The following is a 15196-nucleotide window of genomic DNA, read 5'->3' as shown; positions in this document are numbered from 1 at the left end:
AGAACCCAAGAAGAACACAGGACCCAGGTTTGAGGTGAGCATGAGTTTATTGGTCAGTGATGATCTCCCTCCTCTCTCACCACTACTGTCTATTGCTGTTATTAGTGCTGGTGAACCAAAGTCCCTGATATATATCTGTGATATATACTACAACCTGCTAGACCGTTATTACACTATAACGGTCCTCTATAACATGTGTTACGGTGATGATTTAACTCGTCTCACGTTGCTGTTACGGCGCTGACATACGAGTCGCCTCTCGTAGGACTGACACCCTGTTTTGTTATCAATCAGAGTGTCTGAGGAAGTCAGTGACGGAGTTGACATGTGTTAGTAGAAACGGTGGGATGGTTCTGACTGACTGTGTTTGTGGTGGCCGTGCTGTGACAAGGCCCCAGTAGACCCAGCCCTAGGCCGAAGCCTGAGGCTCTGTTAGGGGTACGGTCCGCTCTGGGCCCGTTTAGTGCTGGATACGGCGGATAGACTGGATCTGGGGGGTCTGGCAGTGGGAGCCCCAGTTCTTCCAGTGCTGGTAGTCTCCACTGTGTCTCTCACATTCCATGATGTACTGCTGGCCCCTGTAGCCGGGGAACTGGTAGCACACAAAGCTGTGGGGAGAGAGAGGGAGAGAGCGGGAGCGGAGGGGGAAGGGAGAGGGATGGAGGGAGAGAGGAGAGAGAGGGAGCGGAGGGGGGAAGGTAGAGGGATGGAGAGAGAGGGAGTGGAGGGGGAAGGGAGAGGAGAGAGGGAGCGGAGGGGGGAAAGGAGAGGAGAGAGGGAGCAGAGGGGGGAAAGGAGAGAAGGTGATAGGTGGGGTGCAGAGGGAGAGAGGAGGGACATAGAGGGAGGGAGAAACATGTTTGGCTTAGAGTGGACTTTTGCTTGACACTGAATTGTGTCACTCAATGTTTTGCTTTTTATTGTCTCACTATAGCAAGATTGGAGTGTGGTTGTGTCAGTGGAGGCTGCTGAGGGGAGGACGGCTCATAATAACGGCTGGATCAGAGCAAATGGAAACCACGTGTTTGATACCATTCCACTTATTTTGATCCAGCAGTTACCACGAGCCCAACCTCCTGAGGTGTGTGCCATTGTTTTTGTACAGTATCTGTGAGTGAGTTTGTGCTTAATGTTGACTTACGCGCCACACTGAACGTGCATGGATCCGACCTCAGGCATGCACCAGCCCATGGCCCTCAGAGAGGGGTAATCATCACACAGCTCAGCGCTGCGGCCCATGAAGTTCTCTGTCTCAAAGATCTGCATACGACTGCTCTGGTGGGACTGGGAGGAGAAGGAGGAGGGAGGATAGAGAGAGAGAGAGGATAGAGGGGGAGGGTGGAGAGAGGATATAGGGGAGAGAGGATAGAGGGAGAGAGTGGATAGAGGGGGAGAGTGGATGGAGGGGGAGAGAGAATAGAGGGGGAGAGAGGATAGAGGGGGAGAGAGGATAGAGGGGTAGGGTGGAGAGAGGATATAGGGGAGAGATGATAGAGGGAGAGAGAGGATAGAGAGGGGAGCGAGGATAGGGGGGAGAGGATAGAGGGGGAGCGAGGATAGAGGGGGAGGGGGGAGAGAGGGGGAGGAGGGAGAGAGTGGGAGGGTTAAACACAATGCTAGGAAACAATCTCACTGTTTCCTTTTTGCTTTCTCTCTCATACACACTGACACACAGTACTCTATCCTCTCTGTCTGTCTTCTATAAACACTAACATAGAATACTGTCTTCTATAAACACTAACATAGAATACTGTCTTCTATAAACACTAACATAGAATACTGTCTTCTATAAACACTAACATAGAATACTGTCTTCTATAAACACTAACATAGAATACTGTCTTCTATAAACACTAACATAGAATACTGTCTTCTATAAACACTAACATAGAATACTGTCTTCTATAAACACTAACATAGAATACTGACCACTGTCTTCTGTAAACACTAACATAGAATACTGACCCACTGTCTTCTGTAAACACTAACATAGAATACTGACCACTGTCTTCTGTAAACACTAACATAGAATACTGACCCTCTTTCACACGCTCTCTATGTATCCATCTCTCGCTGTATTTCTCTCTCTCCCACACATTCACACATATACACACTCACCCCCTACACACACACACACACACACACACACACACACACACAGTCCTCACAGCGCAGTAGATTGGGCGCAGGGACATGAGGCGCTCCACGTGGTAGGACAGGGAGCCGCTGTAGGCGTCCCAGTGGGGGTACTCTCCTCTCTCCAGGATGAACTGCTGGCCCTGGAAGTCATGGTGCTCAAAGCCCACCCAGCTACAGGGGTAGGGAGAGAGAGTTACTGACATGTTACATTCAGAGATAGAAGGGGACAGAGAGGGGGAGAGAGTTACTGACATGTTACATTCAGAGATAGAAGGGGACAGAGAGGGGAGAGAGAGTTACTGACATGTTACATTCAGAGATAGAAGGGGACAGAGAGGGGGAGAGAGAGTTACTGACATGTTACATTCAGAGATAGAAGGGGACAGAGAGAGGGAGAGAGTTACTGACATGTTACATTCAGAGATGAGAGGGAGAGAGAGTTACTGACATGTTACATTCAGAGATGAGAGGGAGAGAGAGTTACTGACATGATACATTCAGAGATAGAAGGGGACAGAGAGGGGAGAGAGTTACTGACATGTTACATTCAGAGATAGAAGGGGACAGAGAGGGAGAGAGTTACTGACATGTTACATTCAGAGATGAGAGGGAGAGAGAGTTACTGACATGTTACATTCAGAGATGAGAGGGAGAGAGAGTTACTGACATGTTACATTCAGAGATAGAAGGGGACAGAGAGGGGGGAGAGAGTTACTGACATATTACATTCAGAGATAGAAGGGGACAGAGAGGGGGAGAGTGAGTTACTGACATGTTACATTCAGAGATAGAAGGGGACAGAGAGGGGGAGAGAGTTACTGACATGTTACATTCAGAGATAGAAGGGGGAGACAGTTACTGACATGTTACATTCAGAGATAGAAGGGGACAGAGGGGGAGAGAGAGTTACTGACATGTTACATTCAGAGATAGAAGGGGACAGAGAGGGGGAGTTACTGACATGTTACATTCAGAGATAGAAGGGGACAGAGAGGGGAGAGAGAGTTACTGACATGTTACATTCAGAGATAGAAGGGGACAGAGAGGGGGAGAGAGTTACTGACATGTTACATTCAGAGATAGAAGGGGACAGAGAGGGGAGAGAGAGTTACTGACATGTTGTATTTCATTCAGAGAGAAGGAGACAGATTAAAATACAGTGAGACAATAGCAGGACAAAGGGACAACACCCCACCCTGGTGGTCAATGTTTGACCGTGCATGACAACAGGCTACAGCACAGAGAATCATACCCCCACTCACCAACACACACACACCGATACCCCCACTCACACACACACAGCCTCCACAGACAACCAGGGTGGTAAGAGACTCACGCTCCACTCTCCACTCTGATAGAGCGGATGTTGTCCAGACCACAGTCCTGGATGTTACAGCACTCAGAGGTAAACTCCTGGCACTTGCCCTGGAAGTGTTCCTGCTCAAACACAGTCACCTACAGGGACAGATAGATAGATATTAGTGTGTTTGTGTTAATCATTTAATACATTATTTAAATATGTGTGTGTGTGTGTGTGTGTGTGTGTGTGTGTGTGTGTGTGTGTGTGTGTGTGTGTGTGTGTGTGTGTGTGTGTGTGTGTGTGTGTGTGTGTGTGTGTGTGTGTGTGTGTGTGTGTGTGTGTGTGTGTGTGCGTGTGTGTGAGATCACCTTGAAAAAAGGAGCCATACCCATGCCAGGGAAAAACATGGGGGAGGTCATGTGGGTTTTAGTAGCTCTATTCATGTCTGTAGAGAGAGAGAGAGGGGAGGGGAGAGAGAGAGGGGGGGATAGAGGGGAGGGAGAGAGAGGTGGCATGTGAGAGAGATGGAGCGGGAGAGAGAGGGATGTTTCATCATTTAAACTAGGATAGATTACAGTTCAATGGATTAAAATCCTTTAATATTGTTTATGCATTCCCAGTAATCTATGAACTATGTTAATGATGATATCTAGAAATGTCCTCATGTTCCGGATGTCTCTGATATTATTTCCATTGTGATGTGGGCCTTTCCAGCTTCCTCCACAACCAACATTACTGCCAGCATCCAACAACTCTAATAAAAGGTCATGGTAGCATATTGTAGCATAGCCTCAAATAAATTGTGACAATCCTTACAAAAACTTAAAAAGTTTGTTTAAACTGGTTAAAACCGTTTTCTAAAACGTACTGTAACATAAGCCATCACCAAAAACAATAACTAGACGTTATCAATTTCTAATAACAGCCAATATTTATTCCATCACCAACAACGAACCATATTTGGACTAGGCCTACAATGATATTTAACATTTTTATAAATGTAGGCTAAGAAATACTTCTCAAAATGTTTATCCAATTATGAGTGTTACGCTGGTGGGCAGCCTAGGCCTTAATCCGTTCTGTTGAAACACCATGGGCTATTCGGTTCAACCAGGACCGGGGGCTTACCTGGTTCGTCTCCTCTCCTCTCTCACGCGCCAATCCTTTTACATAGAGTTTTGTGAGAATCTGGCGCTTCTGTTTTATACCACAGTCCACGGTGGCCCGCGCGTCTCCACTGGCGACAACGTGCGTGCGTGTGCGCGTTTCATCATGTCTGTGTGAGTGAGGTGTGAGTGAGTTGGGGGTAAATTGAGCACGCTCATGCGCGTGTTTCGATGTCGGCACCATTCTGTGTGTCCGTGCGTAAATGTGTCCTATGGGTGCGCGCGGCCGTGTGAGCAATACACCAGTCCGCCCACCTCTCTCTCTCTCTCTCTCTCTCTCTCTCTCTCTCTCTCCCTCTCTCTCTCTCTCTCTCTCTCTCACTTTATTTGTTTCCTATGCGGTCGGGTGTGCGCCTTGTTGACTCAGCAGATAATATAGTACCAACCCCGTTGGCGTTCTAAGCCGGTTGAATGCATGGTGGGACAGTGATGTTCGCGGTCCGTTCAGAGTGAATGGGGGGCCCAGTGTTGGGCCGAACGCCGTTATATTCGTATAGGTCAGCAGTGCCATCGTATAGCGTTAACAATGGCCGGGCTGTAGGTAGAGAATAACAAGGATTTACTTCTCCTGTGCTGTGGTCAGACCACTGTGTGCTTTTAGAGTAAAACATTTCTGGAAATTATGGAAACTAGAAATCAGTGTCAAAGAGTGTGACTTCAGTTAAATGTAGAGATAATGTTATGAAATAGCTGCCTTGCCTATCACAATGACTTCAATCAAATTAGATGTTAGTATTGATATAACATAATATACTAACCCTAGTGTATATAGCCTATTCTATAGAAGCAAAATGTCAAGTCATAGCCATACATTTTTTTAAAGTGAACTAAAATTGTAGTAGGTTTCAGCAGTAGGCTAGGCTAGATGTTAGACCAATAGAATGTTCTGTTTATCCAAGCCCATAGTACTGGTGAGTTCACACTGTTGTCATGGTAACACCCCCCCCCACACACACACACACACAGTCCCTGCTGACCTCATTTAACCCTTGACCTCTGAGCTAGAACATTTGAGGAGGTTATGGCAGGCTGTTGGCTGACCGTTTACACACACACACACACACACACACACACACACACACACACACACACACACACACACACACACACATTTAAACACACACACTTCATATTTGGTATATTGCATGTGCAACAACATTATTTCAACAGTGAGGTTGCAGATTTTAGACTGAGAACATTGTGGAAGGAATTCCACATTACATACCAGAGAGGCTAAAGAGATATTGCCATACTGGTTACATCCATCATACCAGAGGGGCTAGGAAGGTAGAGAGATATTACCATACTGGTTACACCCATCATACCAGAGGGGCTAGGAAGGTAGAGAGATATTACCATACTGGTTACATCCATCATACCAGAGGGGCTAGGAAGGTAGAGAGATATTACCATACTGGTTACACCCATCACACCAGAGGGGCTAGGAAGGTAGAGAGATATTACCATACTGGTTACATCCATCATACCAGAGGGGCTAGGAAGGTAGAGAGATATTACCATACTGGTTACACCCATCATACCAGAGGGGCTAGGAAGGTAGAGAGATATTACCATACTGGTTACACCCATCATACCAGAGGGGCTAGGAAGGTAGAGAGATATTACCATACTGGTTACAGCCATCATACCAGAGGGGCTAGGAAGGTAGAGAGATATTACCATACTGGTTACACCCATCATACCAGAGGGGCTAGGAAGGTAGAGAGATATTACCATACTGGTTACACCCATCATACCAGAGGGGCTAGGCAGGTAGAGAGATATTACCATACTGGTTACACCCATCATACCAGAGGGGCTAGGAAGGTAGAGAGATATTACCATACTGGTTACATCCATCATACCAGAGGGGCTAGGAAGGTAGAGAGATATTACCATACTGGTTACACCCATCATACCAGAGGGGCTAGGAAGGTAGAGAGATATTACCATACTGGTTACACCCATCATACCAGAGGGGCTAGGAAGGTAGAGAGATATTACCATACTGGTTACACCCATCATACCAGAGGGGCTAGGAAGGTAGAGAGATATTACCATACTGGTTACAGCCATCATACCAGAGGGGCTAGGAAGGTAGAGAGATATTACCATACTGGTTACATCCATCATACCAGAGGGGCTAGGAAGGTAGAGAGAAATTACCATACTGGTTACATCCATCATACCAGAGGGGCTAGGAAGGTAGAGAGATATTACCATACTGGTTACACCCATCATACCAGAGGGGCTAGGAAGGTAGAGAGATATTACCATACTGGTTACACCCATCATACCAGAGGGGCTAGGAAGGTAGAGAGATATTACCATACTGGTTACAGCCATCATACCAGAGGGGCTAGGAAGGTAGAGAGATATTACCATACTGGTTACATCCATCATACCAGAGGGGCTAGGAAGGTAGAGAGATATTACCATACTGGTTACATCCATCATACCAGAGGGGCTAGGAAGGTAGAGAGATATTACCATACTGGTTACACCCATCATACCAGAGGGGCTAGGAAGGTAGAGAGATATTACCATACTGCTTACCCCCATTGTACCAGACAGTCCGATCCTTTGAGATCTATGGAAATGGTCTAGGAGTTCATTTTGGACAATATATCAGATCACTATATTCATAACCTGGCTCATGTTCAGGAGGGTGCAACATTCTGAAACGTTGCCCATTTCTAAATTATGTTGATGAAGGCCGCAAATTGACGTCTGAAATGTCACGATTTTAATTGTGGTCGAGAGTCGAGAGAGTCGAGAGTCGAGCCTCGAGCCTATTTCTTTCCAAATGTTGCAGATAGAAATGTCTTGAAACTGACATGATTCCTATGTGAATGAGTGCATGTATATTCTACATGATATATTTCTATCTGAACGTGCTGTAGTGGGGCATCCTACTTAGACGTTGCAGATGAAAATGCCTTTTATAGACCTGATGTGATTCCTTAATCAAATCAAATTTTAGTCACATGCGCCGAATACAACAGGTGGGGACCTTACAGAGAAATGCTTACTTACAAGCCCCGAACCACCAATGCAGTTAAAAAAAATATGGATAAGAAGAATAAATAAAAGTAACAAGTAATTAAAGAGTAGCAATAAAAGAACAATAGTGAGACTATATACAGTTGAAGTCGGAAGTTTACATACACCTTATTAAACTCCGTTTTCACAATTCCTGACATTTATTCCTAGTAAAAATTCCCTGTCTTAGGTCAGTTAGGATCACCACTTTATTTTAAGAATGTGAAATGTCAGAATAGTAGTATAGAGAATGATTTATTTCAGCTTTTATTTCTTTCATCACATTGTCAGTGGGTCAGAAGTTTACATACATTCAATTAGTGTTTGGTAGCATTGCCTTTAAATTGTTTAACTTGGGTCAAACGTTTCGGGTAGCCTTCCACAAGCTTCCCACAATAAGTTTGGTGAATTTTGGCCCATTCCACCTGACATAGCTGGTGTAACTGAGTCAGCTTTGTAGGCCTCCTTGCTCGCACATGCTTTTTCAGTTCTGCCCACACATTTTCTATGGGATTGAGGTCAGGGCTTTGTGATGGCCACTCCAATACCTTGACTTTGTTGTCCTTAAGCCATTTTGCCACAACTTTGGAAGTATGCTTGGGGTCATTGTCCATTTTGAAGACTCATTTGCGACCAAGCTTTAACTTCCTGACTAATGTCTTGAGATGTTGCTTCAATATATCCACATAATTTTACTTCCTCGTGATACCATCTATTTTGTGAAGTGCACCAGTCCCAGTCCCTCGGCTTGAAAGCTTCCCCCTTTTTCCTCCAAACATAACGATGGTCTTTATGGCCAAACAGTTCTGTTTTTGTTTCATCAGACCAGAGGACATTTCGCCAAAAAGTACGATCTTTGTCCCCATCTGCAGTTGCAAACCGTAGTCTGTATTTTTTATGGCGGTTTTAGAGCCGTGGCTTCTTCCTTGCTGAGCGGCCTTTCAGGTTATGTTGATATAGGACTAGTTTTACTGTGGATATAGATACTTTTGTACCTGTTTCCTCCAGCATCTTCACAAGGTCCTTTGCTGTTGTTCTGGGATTGATTTGCACTTTTCGCACCAAAGTACATTCATCTCTAGGAGACAGAATGCGTCTCCTTCCTGAGCGGTATGATTGCTGCGTGGTCCCATGGTGTTTATACTTGCGTACTATTGTTTGTACAGATGAACATGGTACCTTCAGGTATTTGGAAATTGCTCCCAAGGATGAACCAGACTTGTGGAGGTCTACAATTGTTTTTTTCTGAAGTCTTGGCTGATTTCTTTTGATTTTTCCATGATGTCAAGCAAGGAGGCACTGAGTTTGAAGGTAGGCCTTGAAATACATCCACAGGTACACCTCCAATTGACTCAAATGATTTCAATTAGCCTATCAGAAGCTAATAAAGCCATGACATAATTTTCTGGAATTTTCCAAGCTGTTTAAAGGCACAGTCAACTTAGTGTATGTGAACTTCTGATCCACTGGAATTGTGATACAGTGAATTATAAGTGAAATAATCTGTCTGTAAACAATAGTTGGAAAAATGACTTGTGTCATGCACAAAGTAGATGTCCTAACCGTCTTGCCAAAACTATAGTTTGTTAACAAGAAATTTGTGGAGTGGTTGAAAAATTATTTTTAATGACTCCTACCTAAGTGTATGTAAACTTCCGACTTCAACTGTACAGCGGGAGTACTGGTACAGAGTCAATGTGCGGGGGTACCGGTTAGTTGAGTCAATATGTACATGTAGGTAGAGTTATTAAAGTGACTATGCATAGATGATAACAACAGATAGTAGCAGCGGTGTAAAAGAGGGGGGGAACTATGGTGGTCTGCTTAAAACATCTTAGTATTATGGACTCGGACAGGGAGAGGGTGAAAATGTCAGTGAAGACACTTGCCAGTTGGTCAGCGCATGCTCGCAGTACACGTCCTGGCAATCCGTCTGGCCCTACGGCCTTGTGAATGTTGACCTGTTTAAAGGTCTTACTCACATCGGCTGTGGAGAGCGGGATCACAAGGTCTTCCGGAACAGCTGGTGCTCTCGTGCATGGTTCAGTGTTATTTGCCTCAAAGCGAGCATAGAAGTAGTTTAGCTCATCTGGTAGGCTCGTGTCATTGGGAAGCTCTCGGCTGTGTTTCCCTTTGTAGTCTGTAATGGTTTGCAAGCCCTGCCACATCCGACGAGTGTCAGAGCCGGTGTAGTACGATTTGGTCTTAGTCCTGTATTGATGCTTTACTTGTTTGATGATTCGTCTGAGGGCATAGCGGGATTTCTTATAAGCTTCTGGGTTAGAGTCCCGCTCCTTGAATGCAGCAGCGCTAGCCTTTAGCTCAGTGTGGATGTTGCCTGTAATCCGTGGCTTCTGATTGGGGTATGTACGTACGGTCACTGTGGAGACAACGTCATCGATGCACTTATTGATGAAGCCAATGACTGATGTGATGTACTCCTCAATGTCATCGGAGGAATCCCGGAACATATTCCAGTCTGTGCTAGCAAAACAGTCCTGTAGCTTAGCATCTGCTTCATCTGACCACTTTTTTATTGTCACTGGTGCTTCCTGCTTTAATTTTTGCTTGTAAACAGGAATCAGGAGGATAGAATTATGGTCAGATTTTCCAAATGGAGGGTGAGGGAGAACTTTGTGCGCATCTGTGTGTGGAGTAAAGGTGGTCCAGAGTTTTTTTCCCCTCTGGTTGCACATTTAACATGCTGATAAAAAGTTGGTATAACGGATTTAAGTTTCCCTGCATTAAAGTCCCTGGCTACTAGGAGCGCCACCTCTGGGTGAGCGTTTTCTTGTTTGCTTATGACAGAATACAGCTCATTCAATGCGGTCTTAGTGCCAGCCTCAGTCTGTGGTGGTATGTAAACAGCTATGAAAAATACAGATGAAAACTCTAGGTAGATAGTGTGGTCTACAGCTTATCATGAGATACTTTACCTCAGGCGAGCAATAGCTCGAGACTTCCTTAGATATTGTGCACCAGCTGTTATTTACAAAAATACATAGTCCGCCGCCCCTTGTCTTACCAGACACAGCTGTTCTATCCTGCCGGTACATTGTATAACCAGCAAACTGTATGTTGACAGTGTCGTCGTTCAGCCACGACTCCGTGAAGCATAAGATATTACAGTTTTGAATGTCCCGTTGGTAGTTTAATCTTCCGCGTAGGTCATCAATTTTATTTTCCAAAGATTGCATGTTTGCTAGCAGAATGGAAGGAAGTGGGGTTTTATTCGATCGCCTACGAACTCTCAGAAGGCAGCCCGCCCTTTAGCCCCATTTTCTCCGCCTTCTCTTCATGCAAATCACGGGAATCTGGGCCTGTTCCTGGGAGAGCAGTATATCATTCATGTTGGGCTCGTCAGACTCGTTAAAGTAAAAAAAGGATTCTGCCAGTTCGTGATGAGTAATCGCAGTCCTGATGTCCAGAAGTTATTTTTGGTCATAAGAGACGGTAGCTGCAACATTATGTACAAATAAGTAAAAAAATAAGTTACAAACAACGCAAAGAAATGAACAAAAAAACCACAATTGGTTGGGGACACGTAAAACATGTAATCTACGGGTTCCCAAACTTTAACTTTTAATGCACATGACCCCAAATTGACCCTAGAAAATGGAGGGGACCCCATTTAGAAATGTTATATCCCGTAGTTAACGCTGTGGGTTCATATCATAGAGATAGTTAGAGGACTCAACTTGGATATAACCCATTTAAGCATGGACATTGCCATTGAGGGCTTCCACCATTTTAAAGTAGTCAACTGGGTGGGGATTCCTATGGGTTTGGAGGGATCAGAGCATTGTCTTCTTCAAATTGGGTTGCCTATGATTTGTTAATATCTTTTTGCTATATCATCGCAATTTAGTGGCCACAATGAATAAATGACACACAAGATTTGGTTTAGGACTCCAGCATTGCAGGTGAGGATAAATCACTATTATAAGCTTGACAGTTTTATCAAACACAAAAGTAGAAAACTGATTATTTACAATGGAGATAGCATGGGCAGCGCCATTGAGGCTATCACAGATGCCATAATGGCACACATACAAAGATGAGACCTCTTTCCATCTCTATGGATCATATTCACTCAATGTTAGGTCCTGCAGCCTGGCCCAACACATAATAATGACATGAAAGCGTATTCTAATAGTGTAAAAGGCTGTTAGTTGACAATAATAGGTTCTATACCCATTTAAAGAGGGAAAAAGTGTTCATTTGTTTGATGAGATTACAGATTTTCTCAGGGAACCCCATTTCAATTTTAAGGGATCCCACATGGAGTCCTGACCCCCAAGTTTGGGAACCACTGCTCTAATCCCTATTCTATGCAACTGTTCTACTTGATACATATCTATCTGAACATTCTGTTGTGTGGCATCGCACTGAACTCGGCTCCCTGTTCAATGGCCCCACAGACTCCTCCCATCCAGACATACTACTGTTCAGAAGTGATGAGTGCACAGATCCAAAATGGCTACTGTAGACACCATGAACCTCCGGTATGAGGTGGAAACTGGGATTATGTCCCAAATGGCACCCTATTTCCTATGGGCTTCTGGTCAAAAATAGTGCACTAAAATAGGGAACAGGGTGCCATTTAGGATTCAGATAACTGTCTCTAGGCAGATCTAGGATCAGCTTACCCTCTCCGTATTCTAAGCTGTAGCATTAGGAGGGAAATCATATAAACTGACCTTAGATCAGCATTTAGGGTCTAATTGGTCCTTCTCCATGTCACAGAGTCGTGAAGTATTTTGTATATTTGGCATGTTGGTATAGTTCAGCGGTGTCTAACATGAGGCCTGCTACTTGATAATGTGTCATTACATTGTTTTATCGAATGTAAAAAGACAATCAATTTAACATGAACATTTCCATGTTGGTGAGATGACAATTCACTCAATAGCTGTACATTTACTGGCGATGCTACTTGGGCAGTGAGATGATTTATGTTGTGTGGATCAAGATCAGGGTTAAATTGAGGTTTAGAATATGTTGGAATTAAATATTTAGTGTTAGAACATAAAAATGTAGCTTTTCAGCTGTTGTTTTTGTCAGCATATTCTTCCTGGATTCTCAGAAATGGCTCCTTAGTGTAGGTAAAGTGACTTCTACACCCCCATTATAGATAGTAGGCCTACTTTTGGTGAAGTATATTCACATGATGTTCTTGTTGGTGTAGCTACAATGACAAAATAACAGGGGGACTACCATAGAGCATACTACCATAGACCATACTACCATTCTACCATAGACCATAATATCATACTACCATACTACCATAGACCATACTACCATACTACCATACTACCATAGACCATACTACCGTAGACCATAGACCATACTACCATAGAGCATACTACCATACTACCATAGAGCATACTACCATAGACCATACTACCATTCTACCATAGACCATAATATCATACTACCATACTACCATAGACCATACTACCATACTACCATACTACTATAGACCATACTACCATACTACTATAGACCATACTACCATAGACCATACTACCATACTACCATAGACCATAGACCATACTACCATACCATACTACCATACTACCATACTACCATAGACCATACTACCATACTACCATAGACCATACTACCATACTACTATAGACCATACTACCATAGACCATACTACCATACTACTATAGACCATGCTACCATAGACCATACTACCATAGACCATAGACCATACTACCATAGACCATACTACCATACTACCATAGACCATACTACCATACTACCATAGACCATACTACCATACTACCATACTACCATAGACCATACTACCATAGACCATACTACCATACTACCATAGACCATACTACCATACTACCATAGACCATACTACCATAGACCATACTACCATACTACCATACTACCATAGACCATACTACCATAGACCATACTACCATACTACCATAGACCATACTACAATAGACCATACTACCATACTTCCATAGACCATACTACCATACTACCATAGACCATACTACCATACTACCATACTACCATAGACCATACTACCATACTACCATACTACCATAGACCATACTACCATAGACCATACTACCATACTACCATAGACCATACTACCATAGACCATACTACCATACTTCCATAGACCATACTACCATACTACCATAGACCATACTACCATAGACCATACTACCATAGACCATAGACCATACTATCATACTACCATAGACCATACTACCATAGAGCATACTACCATAGACCATACTATCATACTACCATAGATCATACTACCATAGACCATAATATCATACTACCATACTACCATAGACCATACTACCATACTACCATAGACCATACTACCATACTACCATAGACCATACTACCATAGACCATACTACCATACTACTATAGACCATGCTACCATAGACCATACTACCATACTACCATAGACCATACTACCATAGACCATACTACCATACTACCATAGACCATACTACCATACTACCATACTACCATAGACCATACTACCATAGACCATACTACCATACTTCCATAGACCATACTACCATAGACCATACTACCATAGACCATACTACCATACTACCATAGACCATACTACCATACTACCATACTATCATAGACCATACTACCATAGACCATACTACCATACTACCATAGACCATACTACCATAGACCATACTACCATAGACCATACTACCATACTACCATACTATCATAGACCATACTACCATAGACCATACTACCATACTACCATACCATACTACCATAGACCATACTACCATAGACCATACCATACCACCATAGACCATACTACCATAGACCATACTACCATACTACCATACTATCCTACCATAGACCATACTACCATACTACCATAGACCATACTACCATACTACCATAGACCATACTACCATAGACCATACTACCATACTACAATAGACCATACTACCATACTTCCATAGACCATACTACCATAGACCATAATACCATACTCCATACTACCATAGATCATACTACCATACTACCATAGACCATAATATCATACTACCATACTACCATAGGCCATACTACCATATACCATACTACCATACTACCATAGACCATACTACCATAGACCATAATACCATACTCCATACTACCATAGACCATACTACTATAGACTATACTACCATACTACCATAGACCATACTACCATACTACCATACTACCATAGACCATAGACCATAGACCATACTGCCATACTACCATAGACCATACTACCATACTACCATACTACCATAGACCATACTACCATAGACCATATGATTTTCAAACATGTATTTCCATGTCCATAAGACACTTTTATTATCCATCAAATCTTATCAAATGAGATCCATCTATCTCTATCTTTGCTCTCTCAACCAATCTCTTTCTCCAAACAGATGTTACCTCTAAGCACTAATCTAGGATCAAATGTCCCCACCCCAACTCCAGTATGTTGAGAAATCTGTGAATGTATTGTAATGTTTTTAAAATTGTATAA

General features: G+C 43.4%; 1 protein-coding gene across 1 annotated transcript; it reads right to left on the bottom strand.

Annotated features, from left to right (window-relative positions):
- Window positions 1–28: 28 nt before the first annotated feature.
- LOC115190021 (beta-crystallin A1) lies at window positions 29–4663 on the bottom strand. The gene is made up of 6 exons (XM_029748535.1): window positions 4568–4663; window positions 3808–3884; window positions 3476–3594; window positions 2169–2310; window positions 1142–1284; window positions 29–608 (listed from the first exon to the last, which is right to left on the bottom strand). The coding sequence occupies exons 2-6, from the start codon at window positions 3880–3882 to the stop codon at window positions 461–463; spliced, it is 627 nt and encodes a 208-aa protein (XP_029604395.1). The 5' UTR covers window positions 3883–3884; window positions 4568–4663; the 3' UTR covers window positions 29–460.
- Between the last annotated feature and the right edge of the window lie 10533 nt (window positions 4664–15196).

Source organism: Salmo trutta, chromosome 4, assembly GCF_901001165.1.
Source record: "Salmo trutta chromosome 4, fSalTru1.1, whole genome shotgun sequence".
Classification (NCBI taxonomy): Eukaryota; Metazoa; Chordata; class Actinopteri; order Salmoniformes; family Salmonidae; genus Salmo; species Salmo trutta.
Note: the sequence above shows the minus strand (reverse complement) of the source record. Positions and strands in the feature narration are given on the sequence as shown.